This window comes from Halichoerus grypus, chromosome 10, assembly GCF_964656455.1.
Source record: "Halichoerus grypus chromosome 10, mHalGry1.hap1.1, whole genome shotgun sequence".
In the NCBI taxonomy this organism is placed as follows: domain Eukaryota; kingdom Metazoa; phylum Chordata; class Mammalia; order Carnivora; family Phocidae; genus Halichoerus; species Halichoerus grypus.
This window is the reverse complement of record NC_135721.1, coordinates 11,420,603-11,436,147: the sequence shown is the minus strand read 5'-3', so window position 1 is coordinate 11,436,147 and position 15,545 is coordinate 11,420,603. Positions and strand designations below refer to the sequence as shown.

The window sequence follows — 15,545 nt, the reverse complement described above, 5'->3', positions numbered from 1 at the left end:
AAATTTGTTGTTGTGTTATTCATTTGGATAGCCTGTTCCAATCTGGAAATTCCTGCCCTTTAGAGCTTTGGGAAATTTTCTTATATTCTTTCCTTGATAAGTTTCCTTGGTAATTTTATTTGTACTCCCTTCCTTTTTCTTTCTCCATTTTTTTATACTTCTTTATTTACTGCCCTTTTTATTCTTTTTCCCACTTTTTGATCTTCTGTTAAATGATCTGGGAGTTTCTTCAGTTTTATCTTTTCATCCATCTTTTGAATTTTAAAATTTATTTTGATTTTCTTATTTAAATTCTAAGAACTTTTAAAATAAGATAGCATCCTAGTCTTGTTTCAGAGATGTGCACCTACCTGTCCCTCTACTCTTCGCACTACCTACTTTCTCACCATGGTCTCTCATTTTTCATATCCTGTTGTTTATATATCTGCCTTTTTACTGTTAGGGACTTTCGTCCATGTTGAGTGATTCTTTTTTCTTTTTTTTAAGATTTTATTTATTTATTTGACAGAGAGAGGGAGAGCACAAGCAGGGGGAGCAGCAGGGAGAGGGAGAAGCAGACTCCTGCAGAGCAGAGAGCCTGACATGGGGCTCAGTCCTAGAACCCTGGGATCATGACCTGAGCTGAAGGCAGATGCTTAACCAACTGAGCCGCTCAGGTGCCCTCATGTTGAGTGATTCTTGACCATTAATTTATATCTAAGACACTAAAAAGCTGATTGGAATCCTTGTGACAAGATAAAGCCTTTTCATTGGAGTGCTTGGGAGGTTGCCTTGTATGTGAGCATCTAGCTTGTCCTCTTGTTTCAGTTTTGATTTTTTTGTGTAGGATAATCTTAGATTCTATTATGTTATAGAAATGTTGGGCAGTTTATAGATTGTGATCATTTATCGCCTCATCAGGGGTCTCAGTACTGACCACCAAGAAGGAATCCAAGCAATTAGACTTGTTAGTGGTAAAGCTAAATGGAGATTGTAGTAGTGCTTAATACATACTTCGCTTCCTCAGTCTAGGTTTAGGGAATCTTCATGTAGGGAAAGGTAAATCACAGAGTGCCTCAGCATGTGTTTATTACCCAGACTTATAGAGATATGACCGTAGGCTATCTCACATCCTTAGTAAAGAGTAGCAGGAACGGCAGGTGAGCCTCTGGGAACCGTGGGTCTCTCTGAGAGCCATGGACTGTCAGTAGGCAGCAAAAGGCTGGAAGAGGGATTGTATGAACAGATTTTGTAGCAAAATGTCATTACCCATCATTTAGAAACCTCAGCCCATTGGCTATCAGGGTGTTAGTAGTAAAATTGCTCTCCCTAGAGGATGATGAGAGATGCAGAGGCTTCTCTTAATATCTGTGTCAGAGGGCAGAAGTGGTGAGGAGTTTCTTACTCAAATGGTCTTGCTGGGAAACTTGATGGTCTGTCTTTCAGCTTTGTGCCTCCTTTGTTGTCCTAGAATAAACTAGTCAAGCTCATTGACTCCCAAGTAACATGTATAATTTTTAGGAGTAAGTGTATTAGACTTTGTTTTTCAGTAAGATCAAACTAGCATAAATATCAGCTAGAGCTAATCTATTAATTTTTAAACAGTAATTTGCCTACCATGAAGTATCAATGGAATGATGATATTAAAAGAACAATTTTTATGTAGACATTATAATTACAGAATTAATGTGTTTTTGAAGAGTGTGTAGGCTAAGAAGTGTCTCTTTTTCTCAGCTTCAGATTAATGATTTTTGATCTAACATTTTTTTTGTAAATACAAAAATAGATTGATACTCTCTTGTTTTCCATTTCTTAATGATTATATTTCATATTTACAATTTTCTAAATAACTTATAATTTTAAATTAGCCTAGTATTAAAATATAGAGCTTCAAAATATTTTCTGTGGTTCTCTTCATGCCAAGTTCATCAGTTTTACTCTGCCTGTGGTTAGTTCATTTTTAGTGGTTATGTGGTTATTTACCAAATGGTAAACTGTTTTGTTTTTTCGCCATTTAGGAAATGAACACTTATTTAACCTAATTAATTTTTGTGCATCTTATGTAGGCAGCATATTCCACTGGCTGAAACAAAAAAGTCTTTAGTAATTATGTTTGTGGATGTCAATTCACGAAGGAAAAACCCTGTATTCTTGAAAATCAGTGACAAATGTTTATTGTAGAACTACAAAATATAATTAAAACAATACTGCAGTATGTTAATAGAAGGTAGCTGTGACAAGTGACCTTTTGAAGGACTTTAAATGGAACATACCCTAACTTAACACTCTAGTTCAAGGCCTAAAACTTGGTTTGGAAAGATAGTATAATCTTTGTAAATTGCACTAATAATTGACCAATAGATTTAGACCAGGAAAGATCAATAGTTTTAAAAAATAATGAGTTTGTGTGTGTGTGTGTGTTCAAGTTAGGACATTGTAATTTTCTAAGTCCAGACGAAGATTTTATTTGGGCATCTTACTAATAAAACCCTGGGATCTTGCTGGGGTTCAGTTGCATCATTGGCTGGAAGACACCCGGGAGCGTCAGGTGCATTTGTTCTCCGCTGCAAGCATTCCCTCCATAGTTGGGGCACAGAGCTGTATAGCATGGAAGGGGACTTTTATAGTTGTGTCTCAGCTTTGTGACAGATCCCTGCATTCACTTATACATGTGTTGTGTCATACTACATCTACTCTACCAGCCACATTTTCATTTAGTATATGATCCTTTGCCATGATAATGTTTCTCCTAGTCGCCTGTCCACATGCTTCCTCAGAAGGGGCTTGCTTTTTATCTCCACCACCTTCTAGGGATTATCTAGATAATGGTTGTGCTTCTTTTTGGTTCCTTAATACTGGAGTGGGTGCAGAGGGAATGATATTATGGAAGAAGTCTTCTGAGTATATAGAATCCTAGTGGAAACTTCATAGGGGGTGTGGAAGGGATATAGACAGGCCTAGGAGCAAGCCAGTATGCAGGGCCATGCTTCCTTACCTGTTTTGTTTTATTGGTTAAAAGAACAGAACCAGATGGTGATTTTACCCTTTAACTCTTCTTAAAAAAAAAAAAAAAAAAGACTTAAAATTGATTTATGCTTTGTTGCCTTTTAGCAGAATTGAACTAAAAGTTCTTCAGGAAATAGTTGTCCATATAACACTAATCAGTAATAGATAATATTCTTCTAGTCCAGTATTTTTTATCTTAAGCTCTTAAGTCATGAAAGATGCTGAAGGCGTTCAGGAAATAAGACCAAAATTTTGCCCAGCAGTGTAATATTGTTGTATATTAACCATAAGGGAAACATCATTTCTTTTTTTCACTTGAGTATTGTGTTTTACGTAAAAAGCTACTACTAAAACTTTATTTTTTTTCTCTTAATCTTTTAGTCATAAAACAGAGGTAACAAATGCTCTTCATGACATGGTAGACCAACTGGAACAAATTCTCAGGTGAGAGAAATGTTCGTCTGTTGGCTCTGTGCTGATAGAGGAGGTCTGTCCAGAAACATTACTTTTCATATGTCTAATGGTCATTTGCAGTTTGACTTCCTATTTGTTTGACTCTTTTGGGAGTGAATTTTCTTAATACAAATGTACTGCCAGCTTATGGTAGAGTAATAAGAGCCTGGATTTTGAAGACTGGTGGACTTGTGTTCAAATGTAGGCATTGCCACTGAGAAGCTGTGTGATTGAACCCCGGGTTTTCTTCTTTAAAGTATCTAACCCGTGAGATAATGGAATTAATGTTAGATTAACCATTTAAAGTGCCTCTTCCATAGTAGGTACACAAGAAGTGTTAGTTCCTGCAGAAATTATTGTGTCTGTCAGCAAACAATATTTATTATACTCCTGACTTCCGTTTTTTGGGCATATTACATTTGATTGGAATCTGGATTCAATCAAACTGCACTAGAGCCTTCAAGTAACTCTATAGTAATATTCTTCACTGTCAAAATGAAGCATTAAACTTTCTATCTTGGAGCCTGAAATGCCCAATTTGCCATTTAGGAAGTCAGATGTTGTATACTAGTATTTATATGTGTATATGAAGATGCTTGAGTAATTTTAAATATCTGTATTAAAAATGAAATTTTAGGGATAACAAATTTTTTCCAACACATAATTATAGAATTATAGGTAATACCATCACTTTATAGTGATGATATGAATAGTAAAGTATAATAATTTGGAGTCTACTAATTAGAAGTTTTATTCATTCAATTTAAGGGACTTGAGTATAAAAATATTTCAAGTTGTATTTAAGGAAACAGTGTTTTTGTGCCATGTATGTATGGGAGTTGAATGAAGAATTAATTGTTCACTTTCCTTGGGACCTCTGTTTCCTCTTTTTATTACTACCTTGCTGCTTGTACTTTGTGTCCTGAAAGCTATATGGTTGGTTTTTTTTTCCCCTTGAAAAATTCTTAGTAAATCAAGCTCTTTCTTTCTTTCCAAGCTTTGGTTATTTTAGTTTGGCTGTGTCTCTCCTTTCCCCAGTTTCCCTGAGAAGTTGAACATAGTTTGAGTAAAACTTAGTGGATTAAGTCAATATAGATTCATTCCTTACAATTTGCATGATTACCTTTTTTTCCTCTAATGAAACTGAGAAGAGTGATCTCAAAAAGATATGGTGAAATAAACAGTATATTTCACGGTATGTTCCTGGGTGTAACCATGAGTGGTCCTGATGTCGCATTATGCTCTTACCACCTCAAGGAAACAGTTATACTCGGTCAGTTTCTGGATGATACCCATGTCTTTCCCTGTTTAGTTTAAGTTACTGACCTTTTAAAGTAAGAATTTTTATTTCTGTTCCACCTCATAGCTACTAATCGTTGAAAAATGTTTTAGCATACACGATGTTGGGTGACATGACCCATGAAACCTGTCTTCATGACAAGCTACTGAATTCTAGCCAGTCACACTCTATAAACCCAGTAGTAGCTATTTCAAAAATGTGAGATTTGGTGAGGCCAACCATCATATATGTATGATGCTGATGATTAGGGAATGAGATATCTCAAGAAGATTCATATGGGACAAAATTTGTGACATATTTTGTATTTTTATATAATAGATTCTGGAGGGGTATTGAGCCTTGTGATGTTTCTGTGGCTCCAACTCTAAAATTCTTTATTGGTTTTCTAACAACCTTGCCTATAACAGATTACTCAGTAGGATTGTTCAGAGTTAAAGCTGAGTATTGAAATGATAGATTTGGCTTGTTTTACTGATTTGATGCTTTTAGAGTAGAGGAAAATAATAAAAAAAATATTTTTAGATAAAGATATGTCATACTTTAAACAAAATGGGTTTTGTAATAAAAGTACAGGAAATAAGATTTGATATATAATTGTTAGCTTTTTTTTTTTTTTTTTTTTTTGCTGAGAATTAATGCACTATGTAAAATTGGGTCATTCTGTATGCTACTTTTTGTTTTTAGTTCTAAACACCTAAGTGCTACTTGTATTTTCAAGACTCTTAGGCTTTTTTTTGTTTGGTAGCAAGACTTTAAAAAATTCCTCTCTCACTTTTAGCGTGTCGGAGCTCTTGGAGAAACATGGACTTGAGAAACCAGTTTCGTTTGTTAAGAACACTCAGTCTAGCTCAGAAGAGGCACGCAAGCTGATGGTTAGGTTGACCAGGCACACTGGTCGGAAGTAAGTAATGAACAAAATTAATTGATACTTATATATGATTAAAAATAAAGTACTGTTCTTTTTATTTACTTCATTGAGTTATAATTGACCAACAATAAATTCTATGTTTCAAGTGTAGACTTTGATAAGTTTTGATATATGTAGATACTCATGAAACCATTTTGCAATCGAGGTAATAAATATGTCACCCTTAAAAGCTTCTTGCCCCTTTATGTTCCCCTCCCTTTTGCTTCTCCTCATCACCCTCTTATCCCCTCTCCAGACTACTAATGATCTATATTCTATTCCTATATATTACTCTGTATTTCCTATAATTTTATGTAAATGGAATCATCCAGTATACACTTTTTATTTGTTTGGCTTCTCCTACTCAGCGTACTTATTTTGTCATTCATCCATTTTGTATCATGGATCAATAATAATTCCATTTTATTTATCGAGTAGTATTCCATTTTATGGATTTATCACACTTTGTTGACCTGTTCACCTGTTTATGGACATTGTGGGTTGTTTTGAGTTTTGGTTTTTATAGATAAAGCTATGGATATTTGTGTACTATAAAATATTCCTGAGTTTTTTTTTTTTTTTATTGTAGATAGTTATTTTCTTAATTTCATTTTTGGATTGTTCATTCCTAGTGTGTACAAATGTTGATATATTATCTTTGATTTTGGTATATGTTGAGCTTGTGTCTTCCAACCTGTATTAGTTCCAGTAGGGTTTTTTTTGTTTTTGTTTTTTTTTGTGGATATTCCATAGGATTTTCTGTATACAGTATCATGTCATTGCAAATAGAGACAGCTCTACTTCCCAAGCCCTACTAGAGCTAAACATGCACCACCTAGAGGGCTCCGGGAATCCTGAGCCCAGTCAACAGTAGTAAACTGCTTATGGAATGCAACTAGGAGTGGCTTGCTCAAGGACCTCTCCTTCCTAAGAAATTCCCTGGCATTTTGTATCTGCCTCTCCCTATCTGTCTTTTTCAACAGTGTACTATAATTATTGATGTCTGTGCCTTATGTTCCTTTCGAGATCATAAGCTTCTCCAGGACAAGTGTTATAGTTCCCATACATCTCATATGGGACCATATATATCAATGGCCCTCTCTCAATAATTATTAAATGAATAATTTAAAAGGTTTTGGCAACTCAACTCTTAAGATTTTTTTTTACAACTAGAAACAAACGGTCGATATTTCTGATCATGCTGACTGTACTCTAGAACCTGCTCTTCAAGAAAGCCTTGCTGTTACAGCTAGATTACTTCCTGTGTTTTCCTTGAGTTCCTCAAATACTTCTGGAGCCTTTGAAGTTAATCTCTGCTCATGGTGTTCTACTCTGAATATGTAAGAGAATATGGCCTCTTTTTTTCAAACTAGTTAATTTGAAGTAAATCTTAATTTTTTCATATATGCTACCATGGCTTGGCCTTCAGCATCTATGGAATATTCTTATGGATATTCTAAATGGTAGGAGATTTAATTGAATCTGCACAAACCAAGTTTTACCATCATGAGTGCAATACTGTTTCTCCTTGGAAAATATACCTCTGTTCCAAGGCTGTAACTAATACATCATGTTTATATTTAGGGATCTCTCTGTTAATTTGCAATTCTCTAGTATAGTGCCTTCAGGTTCTACTCTTGGTTCGTATTTACTGAATGTATTCTGAAAAGGCCATTGTAAATAATGTCTTATAATTTATTTTAATTAGAACCTGTACTTACGGCTAGCCATGTGTGAGAAAACATTAATACCATCTGTCCCAGTGTTGATGGCTTCCAGAAGAACAGCTGGGCTATGAGAATTTGAATTCAGCTAGACAATGCCTAGGTTTGATTTTATCCAGCTGGTGCAAGATGGACACTCACTTCATCAAACATTTTGCAACTTAACTTACCTGCAAGACAAATCTGAAAGAACCCTCCAGTTCTTTGAAGTTCACCCAAAGAGTTCACATATCAAGGTCTAACTAATGGACACACTTCAGGGATTGTCCTGGAAGACATGAAAATATGTCAGTTTGTTTTTTCTGTTTGTATGCTGAGGAAAAAATGTATTCTCTTATGCTTTATTGCATAAGGATAGAAGTAATTATTCATTTTGTGTAATATAAAATACTATAAGTAAATGAAGCATATGCTTATTAAAAATTTTAGGTGAAAAAGTTCCTGAAGACCAGAAATTTCATAGGAATGATCTCAAATACATGCTTTTCCCTTGGCAATACTATTATATGCTTATAGTCTATGTGCCCTGTTTTTAATGCATAAATAAGGGAAAGGTACATGGGAAAGAAGCATCCAGTTGTTATTTGACAGTTGGTATTTGACAAGCACAAAACAAAATAAAATCTGCCCTTTCAAACAGTGATATTCAGGATTATGTAGAACGTCAAGATTAGCAAGTAAACATAAATAATGATTCCAAATTCATATATAGTCAACAAAGGTGAACTTTTGGGGGAAGCAGAAAGAATTACAGCACTTTCTCCCTTCTGCTAAACAATATTAGTAATCATCTATGTAACTATAGAAACCAAAGAAATGTGTTTGTAACTTTCAGATTTGTTCATTAACATTTATTGAATACTATTTTATACCAGAAAAATGGGGGGAGTGTCTTTTCATACATTCTAGTTTTAGTTAATCCTCACAATGTACAAAAAGGGAATCTAGCTCGGAGAAATTAAGAGACATACTCAGAGCTGTACAGGTAATTGAGCTTGTTTTTATACTTAGGAACATCTTCAATGCCTGTGCTTTATCAGAATTAATCTCCTCCATTTCTTATCACTCTCCAAGATGGGCTTTAAGTGAGGAAACTGAAATTCAGGAACATTAAGTGTTCACGATCATGCAGCTAATATGTGTCTGTCAGTGAATTTGTTAACAAAACCCTTTCCCTGCTGCAGGAGAATCTGAACCATTAATCCGCTAACTCTGTAACCCTGGATCCCAACATAAAATGCTATTTGATCAACAAGACTGTGTATGCCTCATTGGTTATGTAAACCTGATCCCTGGTTGGTAAATTGCTTCTGACCTGGAGGAACTGGAAATGAACTGGAAAACCTGATAGGGGCTTTATGCTTTGGGCTTTCCTGAGTGTGGTCACTGGCATGTCTTTGAGGAGACCCTGAGAACTGTGCCTATGGAATTGTTACAAAAGATATTGGTTCTTGGGGGGGGCATGAAGCTCCTTCCTGAATTAGATGGGGCAACTTTTGCCACTCCCCTGTAGGACTCTGTCTTCTGGCACCTGGGCTGTCCCGTGGGATGAACATAACCCCTGCGGCACTTGGTCAGTCACTCTGCGGACTATTGCAAGGACTCCCGCTGAGGAGAGCCACTAGTGCTGCCCTGCTGATGAGCTGGGGTCCCAGCCTCTCGACTGATGTCAGGGGTGGGCTCTAGTTGCCTTCCAGGTCTGCACGTGTAGTTGGAGTTAAGAAGATCCCCTGTGGGGATTGCAGTGTGATAAAGATGGATTTGAAACCAGTTCTCCTGTCTCCGAGTGCTTTTTCTGCTAGATCACAGTTGCTTTATCTTGCTGTGCTTTATTTTATCTTGGAAACTCACACTCGGTTTACCTTTGCTGTTATCACCGTAATGCTGTTCTAGTTCCGTGGCCGAGGTGGCTCAGGCAGCATCTCTAGCATTGATACAGAGCCCTTCAACTTTTCCCTCTGATCGATGTTTTTTCCTGGAAATTCAAATGAGATTCTTCCTATTGATCATTTGGGAGCTGTGTGGCATATAGAATGGTGATACCATTTTTTTTTTTTTTTTTGGCCAATTGAAGAGCAATTTCATGAATTATTTTCTTTTCTCCCCACCAGGCAGCCTCCTGTCAGTGAGTCTCATTGGAGAATGTTGCTGCAAGACATGTTAACTATGCAGCAGAATGTTTACACCTGTCTGGATTCTGATGCTTGCTATGAGGTAACTCGGTGCATGGAAGGTTACTTGTTTTTAATTTGGGAAGTTTGGCTGTTGCAGTGTGTTTCCTGGACACAGAGATGGTGACCATAAGCCTCACTTATACGTAATACTATTGAGTCATAGCGGTGAATCGAGTAGAGTAGTGCTTTCTAAGTTGAGCACTCGCATATCTCACCTCCTGTCTCCCCACCCCCCGCCCCAATCTTCGTTCACTGCAACAGAGGTTATTCGGCAAGCTAATCCTCAGCTAGGAAACAGACTCCTCCTGGACTCCTCTCACTACCATAGTCTTGGTGGTCACTAATGCCTATTTGATTGATGTAGCTGGGAAAGGTCTTTCAAACCTGTCCTATCTCTGCTAAATTGCAATTCCTCCTAACTTGTCTCCCTGCTTCCATATTTCCAATCTACACTGATTCAGAGCATTCTTGTAAAACACCTTTTCATAACACTCTCCTTCTTAAATTTGCTGCTTGTTACATGTCTGTATCAGAAAGTAACCATACTTCTTAGCATGGCGTAGAAGGCCACAGCAGATCGAGCTTCCGTGTCCACTCTCCCCCGTGCCACTCTGTAAGTACAGGGGACACAGTGTCCCCCCTGCTCCACCGTGTCCACCAGATCTGCCCTGACTCTCCACGCACCATGCTGCTTCATGTCCCGTGACTCCATCTGCATTGTTCCCTGTGCTTGGATCTAGTCCTCTTTCCTTGATCTGAAAATTCCTGGTAATTTTCAGCACTCACTTCACTAATTATGCCCTCCAGGATGCCTGCCTTTGTCCTTTCATGTAACTTGTCTCTGTTATAGTCTTTCTTTCAAATGCAGTAACTGGTTTCCATGTGTGATTTTTCCCTTTGGTCATGAGCCCCTGGGTAGGCATTATCATATTCATGTTCAGCCTCCTATCCCCCAGTGTATATTGTAATGCCCGGAACACAAAGGATACTTAAGAAATGGCTGCTAATTGATGGAGGAGTGTAACCCAGGGGGATTTAATTAATATTTTTGGAAGGTATGTGTCTTACCAGATTACTCCTAGCTCATGTGGAAAAATTATCCAACTAACCCATTTTAATGAGATATAATTTAAAAGCAGGTTTCCATTTTGAGTTTTTCTGTCAATAAGCCAAACATGAAATTCTATAGGATATTTCTTAACGTTGCTCTGCTCTGACATCGCAAAGCGTGACCCCTTGATAAAATGAGTTATAAAAATAGGTCTCTATTTTGTGAAATTGGTTGGTATTTTTATTCAAGGTGATTTTAACAAAAGAGTGCTAATATAGACTGTTGAGAAATGGTTTTATATTCGGACTTCAGGTTTTAATGAATGAGTGTGAAGTTTACATTGATGATTATAGTCTCAGACCATGTACATACAACTGCCAGTAGCTTCCCCTTTTGTGTCTAAAGTGAAACTTGAATTCCAATTCCAGGAGAACATCTATATTCACATGGGCTCCAAAGCCTAACCATCATTTATATGTCTGCAGTAGTGTTTTTAAGTTGGAATGGCATTATTTTGCTATTTACTGTTTCTGATTCTGATTGGAAAATTGGCATAAATATATTACACTTGAACTAGCTTATAACAACCTGACATATTAAATTGTTTTTGTTACATTTTAACACCTTTTTATTAGGCTTTGATATTTTAATGACTTCTGGCCATTAGCCTCTCTCCTTCGAGAAAACATTTGAAAGCATATCATAACAGCTTGAAATGGTTCTAGAGGAAGGTAATATGGATTTGGCAAACTTACATTTTTTTTCAAACTTATATTTTAAATATTACATTTTAAATATCATTTTAGTAACTTTTAAGTTATGCTATGTTGTTTTACTGACTTTTGGCTATTATATTAGGGGTTGCTATCTTGGAAAATGATTTGAAAGCTCAATGGCACAATTTTGAGAAAGTTAAAGGTTTCGTTACAGCATGTAGAGCAGAAATCTATATTGTTCATTTTAGCAAAAACTTAAATTTTAGAGTGAGTGAGTTGTATTTCTCAATACCGGGCATTAACTATGGCTTACTTGAATAAACCAAAGGAATAGAGAAACCGTCATATCTGAGTCATTTGGGTCACTTGGAGTAAGCCGTTTTCACCTGTCAGATATAAATGATTAGGGTTGCTCATTAGTAATTTGCTTTCTGTCACAATAGGTATTTTGTAGCAGATCGCTTGTAGATTATTAGTAATTTTATTCTCATCATAGTCATTTTAATGAAGGCCTGTCTAAAAATAACTACCTTCCCCAGAAGCCTAGAAAGTAGTGAAAATAAGGGGATCCTATGAAAACTGGGTAGTCTTAATTGTAAGAAGATTCTTGATTCTTCATGAAATCTGCTTTTCATCTCTTGCTTCTATTTCTGTGCCATCCTCATCCAGCAGAGGCCTAATAGGGGTGAACATTCGTGGGGAAGTTCTTATACTAATTACATATTGACATTATTAGTGTATATTTAAAGGATCTCTTTGTTTAAGACTTTTCTAGACTAAGTAATAAGTAAATATTCTCAGTTATACAATAAATTTTATGTTAATTGATGCTATTAGTTGCCAGTAGAATACAATGATATTTGCACGAATACCTTCCATTAGTGGCTCTTGTTTTATTTAAATAGTTTTTAGTCTGCAGATTGGAAAAAAAATCAATGTTGCATTTATAGCTTGGCTGTTTAGTCTGTAAGACTGAATTCAGATGCTTTAAGCAGTTAGAAATTTTATGTGTCGTATTCAAAGATTTTCTTTAAAAAATTCAATGGTTATAGTTTAAGCAGAGTGGACCCTATTGAGTATGGGACGGAATCCTGTTTTTAATGAGTATGAATTTCAGATAGTTTACTCAGACATTCCTTGTAACACATTAAGATACAGTTTATCCTTGAACAACATGGGTGCGAACCACATAGGTCTACTTATATGTGGGTTTGTTTGTTTTTGTTTTTTTTTGATAAGTACAATATTAAATGTATTTTCTCTTCTTTATGATTTTAGTATTTTCTCCAGCTTACCTTATTGTAAGAATACAGTTATAGAATACAGCAAATACAAAATAATGTGTTAATTGCCTGTACATATTATTGGTGAGGCTCCTGGTCAACAGTGGACTATTAGTAGTTAAGTTTTGGGGGAGTCAAAAGTTATATGGGGAGTTTTGACTGCATGTGAGTTCAGCACCCCTAACTCCTGTGCTGTTCAAGGGTCAACTGTATTAGGCTTCATATTGGTTTGTTCCGTTAAGTTACTTCTTCTTCCTAAAAGATGAATTTGGTTACTGAGGTGAAATTCACATAACATAAAATTAACCACTTACAGTGTACTTCATTGTCATTTAGTGTATTTACAGGGTCGTGCACCTGCTACCTGTAGGATGGATGTATTTTTAATTTATTTCATTTGGATATCAGAGTCTTCATTTTGTTGAGAACTGAATCTGCCCTCTTTAACTAATTAAAGTTTCTTCTTTTCCCCAGATATTTACAGAAAGCCTTTTGTGTTCCAGTCGCCTTGAAAATATCCACTTAGCTGGGCAGATGATGCACTGCAGCGCCTGTTCAATAAACCCACCAGCTAGTGTAGCCCATAAAGGGAAAACCCAGTACAGGGTCAGTTATGAAAGAAGTATTGACTTGGTTTTGGCTGCCAGCAGAGAGTACTTTAATTCATCTACCAACCTCACTGATAGCTGCATGGATCTGGCCAGGTGGAGTAATTCTGTATTCTTCCAGAAGAGGGAGGGGACAAGTTAGACTACACAAACTCCATTGTTGGTTTTATTCTTTCCTTTACAAATATATTGCCACAAGTACAGATTGACTATCCTGTATGGGGCACAGTTATTTATTGCTTGAATACAGAAAGATAATTACATCATGAATATTCATCAACTTTCCCATGACCCCTGTTCTCCAGCATGCTTTCCCAGTCTTTCTTGCTGATTATCTGTAAGATTGTACATTGCTTCTGTTATGAAGGATTCATGAGCTAGCCTGCAAATTCAAGTTCTGGGAATTTGTAGCACATTGAGGCAATGGCTGTATGCTTTACATGACTTGTGCTCTGTTTAGGGAGGAGGGACCTGATTAGATGATAAAGATTTGAAATCCTTTTCAGGTGAAAATTTCTGGACTGTGAATTCAGTTTCTCTCTTGGCCTGTTGTACTGGAAATTTAGTGTTGATCTTTTTATTATTATTATTATTATTTTTTAAGATTTATTTATTTGAGAGAGTGTGTGTGTCCAAGTGTGGGGGGAGGGGCGAAGGAGGAAGGGGTAGAGAGAAAGGGAGAGAGATTGAGAATCCTCAAGCAGACTCCCTGCTGAGCACAGAGCCTGATGCTGGGCTTGATCCCATGACCCTGAAATCATGACCTGAGCCTAAACCAAGAGCTGGATGCTCGACTGACTGAGTCACCCAGGCGCCTCTTTTGACTATTGGTTCTTACGAGCTTTTTGTGCATAAAGGACATTGCCCTTTTCCTCTCTCACATGTTTTAACCATGTTGTCAAGTTTTTATATATATATGATTTATTTTTTAAGTTGCTATTCAAAATCTTTAAAGATTTTAATTGTTATTTTCTTTTATAATTTCTGTCTTGTGTGTCATCCTTTGAAAGACCTTTAATTCCCAAGACCTTTATAATAGTTTTTCATACTGTTTTTTATTACTTTGATAGTTATATTTTCACATTGAAATTTTAGGCCCATTTGGAATTTATTTTGATGTAGTGATTGTTTTAGCTATTTAGATTTATTTTTTCCCCCCGAATGACTAGCAGCGAAAAGCTTAAAGGAAACTTTTTTCCCCAGTGATATCTTATTACAGAGAGAGCTATATTTTCTCAAACCATGTTATTGAACTTGACAGAGTTGTTAAAAATAGTAAATTTTTTTTTCTTCTCTCCTAAGGGATTGTATTTCTATTTCAGATGATGAAAATATCAAACAGAGTAGCTTTTGAAACTGGGAGTTGTGTTTGACCTAAATCTTTTTGGCAGGTGTTCTCACAGATCATTTTTAAATCTACACTTCCAATATTTCCCTTTTTCTCCTACAAGGACACACCTTAATTTGGAAAAGATGTTGTATGTGTATAAGGTGACACTAGACTGATGATGATCTGTGAGCCTGGGTATATTTAAATGTTCACAGTTATATTTAATATAGAAAATAGCCCATACATTCTTACTGATTAAATTATTATGAACTAGTTTTTTTAATTGAGGAAGTAATACATTCACAAGATAAAAATATTCAACAGTACAAAAAAGGATATGTATTTACAATAATTCTCTTTTCATTCCCATTCCCTTAACTTTATCCCTCAGCTATCTTTTTAAATCATTTTCCTGTGAATCCTTCCAAAATACTTTCTTATACGTTACCCTCTTCTTTCTTAAGTCACAAATGAGTGCTTACTACTTATACATACCTTTCTGGATCTCATTATTTTCACTTACGATCTATACTGAAGGTTTTTTCATGAGGGCATGTAGGCTTGATCTATTCTTCTTTTGATGGTTGTAGAATATTCCATTGTTGACTTTCTAGAATTTATTTAATTCATGATAAAAATTCATTCTGTTGTATTTTAAAAACACTGTGGTAGTGAACATCCCTAATTATGTGTGGGTATGTGGGCATGTGCGAGCCTGTCTGTAGTACAAATTGCTAGAACTCAGAATTCGTGAGTTTGAAGGTAATGCAGTAGAATTTTAGTAGATATCGCATGTAGGCTCTGTCCCTTGTTACACTTGAATCAGCAGTATATGTTAGGGCTCATCTCGTTTAAGTTTTACAATTTTACAAGTAAGGTAGGCTCACATCCATCACTGAGTCATACAGATGCATCCTGGGGCTGAGGGATCTTCATCAGACGATACATGATTTTAGCACCATTAGCCCTTCCTGGCCTGATCTCTGCCTCTTTCTAGTCCTGTGTCCCAGTATA

The 15,545-nt window shown here is 36.1% G+C and overlaps 1 protein-coding gene across 3 annotated transcripts in view; it reads left to right on the top strand.

Annotated features, from left to right (window-relative positions):
* Positions 1-15,545, top strand: part of NBAS (NBAS subunit of NRZ tethering complex) — a 317,946-nt gene that overhangs the window by 134,557 nt on the left and 167,844 nt on the right. For all 3 annotated transcript variants that reach the window (XR_013441601.1, XM_078055983.1, XM_078055984.1), the window contains 4 exons: positions 3,367-3,429; positions 5,517-5,639; positions 9,481-9,583; positions 13,068-13,297. Coding sequence is in view for 2 of the 3 variants with exons in the window: in XM_078055983.1 (XP_077912109.1) it covers positions 3,367-3,429; positions 5,517-5,639; positions 9,481-9,583; positions 13,068-13,297 (519 nt within the window). In the remaining variant the exon portion in view is untranslated. The remainder of the gene's footprint in view (positions 1-3,366; positions 3,430-5,516; positions 5,640-9,480; positions 9,584-13,067; positions 13,298-15,545) is intronic.